Source organism: Hypanus sabinus, chromosome 26, assembly GCF_030144855.1.
Source record: "Hypanus sabinus isolate sHypSab1 chromosome 26, sHypSab1.hap1, whole genome shotgun sequence".
NCBI lineage: Eukaryota > Metazoa > Chordata > Chondrichthyes > Myliobatiformes > Dasyatidae > Hypanus > Hypanus sabinus.
In genome coordinates, this window is record NC_082731.1 from 30212068 (window position 1) to 30214588 (window position 2521).

General features: G+C 56.0%; 1 protein-coding gene across 1 annotated transcript in view; it reads left to right on the forward strand.

The window, feature by feature from the left end:
• The first annotated feature begins 154 nt into the window (after positions 1-154).
• dcaf11 (ddb1 and cul4 associated factor 11) overlaps positions 155-2521 on the forward strand; it is a 20186-nt gene continuing 17819 nt past the window's right edge. Inside the window, 3 exon segments of the mRNA XM_059951291.1 lie at positions 155-403; positions 909-930; positions 932-1037. Coding sequence (XP_059807274.1) covers positions 267-403; positions 909-930; positions 932-1037 — 265 coding nt within the window. The 5' untranslated portion in view covers positions 155-266.

The following is a 2521-nucleotide window of genomic DNA, read 5'->3' on the forward strand; positions in this document are numbered from 1 at the left end:
GGTTTGCTGGCGGGGAGACGGGGAGACAGCCGAAGCCAATTATTGGTGAGGGACAGGCTCTGCAGGGCACGTGGGGAGCGTATTGTTCGCCGATTGGTCACTGGCTTTCCGTTCCCTCTCTGTCGGAGCCGCCGTGCCGCCCATTGGTTACGTCATCGAATGGGACTCCGCCCCCGCCCCCCCTTCTGGCTGCTTCCTGCTGCCGTCCCCGGTCCACAACAACAACAACAACGGCGGACCCGGAGCCGGGGTCCCCATAGCAACGGATGGGCTCTCGGAGCTCCAGCTCCGGTTCTGGCTCCAGCTCCGGTTTCGGCTCCGTCCCGGCGGGCGACAGAAGGCGACATACAGATGAGCAGCAGGACTCCAACCTGGCTCAGGTCCTGGCCCACCTCCTACGCAGGTAGACCGGGCACCCTTGGGTGCAGGGGCGAGGAGGGGTGCCTGTCCCCGCCGCCCGGGTGCAGCGTAGGCGTTAGTCCCGCCCCTCTAGTATCAGCCAGTGACACCCATCGGTGCCTGGGCGTGGGTTCTGGGTAGTCCATGGAAATCCCTTGGGTGCTGGGGAGAGGGTGCCTCACCCTTGGGTGCTGGGCAGAGGGTGCCTCACTCTTGGGCTCTGGAGAATGAGTGTCGTACCCTTGAGAACAGAACGTTGGATGGGGAGGGGGTCAGACTGACAGACGCTCACACAGGGGTCTTGTTCCACTGAGATGCGGACATTGGGTCCTGCAGAGAAGAGGGGCACCACTGGGTGCTAACAGTGCCAGGGTGCAGGAAGGCTCCCAGCTGCTGCTGCAGATTTACAGGGCATTTACCCACCTTCTCCCCCCACCACACGCTATTCCAACACTCGCCATTCCGTGCTGACCCTCCATCCTGAGGTGCTCCACCCCATCTCTCCCCAGGGGCCAGGTCCAGCTGGTGAACCGGGGGGAGAGCAACAGGTCTGCAGCTCGTGCAGACGTACTCGGACGATGATGAAGACAGTGACAGTGCCTGGGACGGATGCCTAGGAGACCGCTACCACCCCCCAGGTAGGAACCTCGCCCCTGCCGTTCCGTCCCCGACAACGGGGGTTGTGAGAGTGCAGGAGTGAAATCGTAGGGTCGCAGAGCCATCAGAAACAGGCCTATCGATCCAACCAATCTCTTCTGATCACAGTACGCTCCCCGCTAGCCCTCTGATTCACCAAGATGCTGCGTGCCATCCATCTACGCAAATTCCCCTTAAATCTTGTAACTGTACCCATTTTCCCCACTTGCATTCGGTTCACTTCCTCTGGCAGCTCATGCCAAAGAAACTGTCACCTCTCAGACTCCTCTTCAGTCTCTCCCCTCGTGTCTCTGTGCCCTCTAGGTTTGGACTCCCCAGACCCTGGGGAAAGTCTGTCCACCTTATCCCCTTCTAGGGAATAAAAGAACCAGCCTCTCATCTGAACCAGGCCCTCTCTTCCAGGGTGCATCCTTGTAAATCTGTTCTGCAGCCTTTCAATGTCTTCCCTACACCAGGGTGATCAAGGCGGTGTGCAATGCCCCAAGTGCGTGCTGGCCAGGACCTCTATCAAAAGCGCTCTGTCCTGACCGATGAAGGCCAGTAGGCGAAGCGATTTCTTCACCGCCCTGAATACCAGTGCAGCTCCTTCAGTGCTCTGTGCTCTGGTTTTCCCCACCACACTTCAATCAGCACCTTACCCTGTCCTAAGTCCACCATCTCACACTCTCCAAGCTGAAATGCTTTTGCCCTTCCTCGGTCCAGCTCCCTAACTGAGCATAATCTATTGTAACCCGCTTCACTGTCAACAAGGCCCCTCCGTTAGTTTCATCAGCAAACTTGCTAGTCGCGCCTTGTACAGTCACATTCCAAATAGTTTACTCAAATCGTGAATAACAGAGGCCCCAACACTGACCCCTGGTGACCACTAGTCACAGTCCTCCAGTCAGAGAATTGATCTTCAACCACCACCCTCTGCCTCCTGTCTTCGAACCAATTCTAATCCACCTTGCTCGCTCCACTAACACCTACGTGACCTAATCTTTCAAAGTTCACAAACTTGTCAAAGGCCCTACAAAAGTCTGTACAGCCAACATCTGCTGCCATAACTTATCCATCGCCTTAGTTACCTCTTCAAAATACTCTCAAGATTTGCCTGATGTCACCTCCCACACACTAAATACAACTACTTGGGCTTTGATTGCCCAAGTAACGGAGGATCTTCTCCCTCGGAATTCCCTCCAGGAATCTCCCTCCAACTAAAGATGGCATCACCGGGGTGACAATAGATGTGAAGGGTCAATGGTTTTGGGGTGACAGGTCGGGGGTTATGGGGCTGTGAGGGTAAAGTGTCAAATGTTTCAGAGGTAACAGGACAAGGTTGTGAAGGAAATGGGTAAGGGTGCAGGGGGAGGGGTTGAGGGTTCTGGAGGTGACGGATCAAGGATTGTGAGGGCTTGAGGATGAAGGGTCGAGGGTTACGAGAACGCAGGTCTGAAGGTGCAGGGATAAAAGGTCAAGAAAAGTA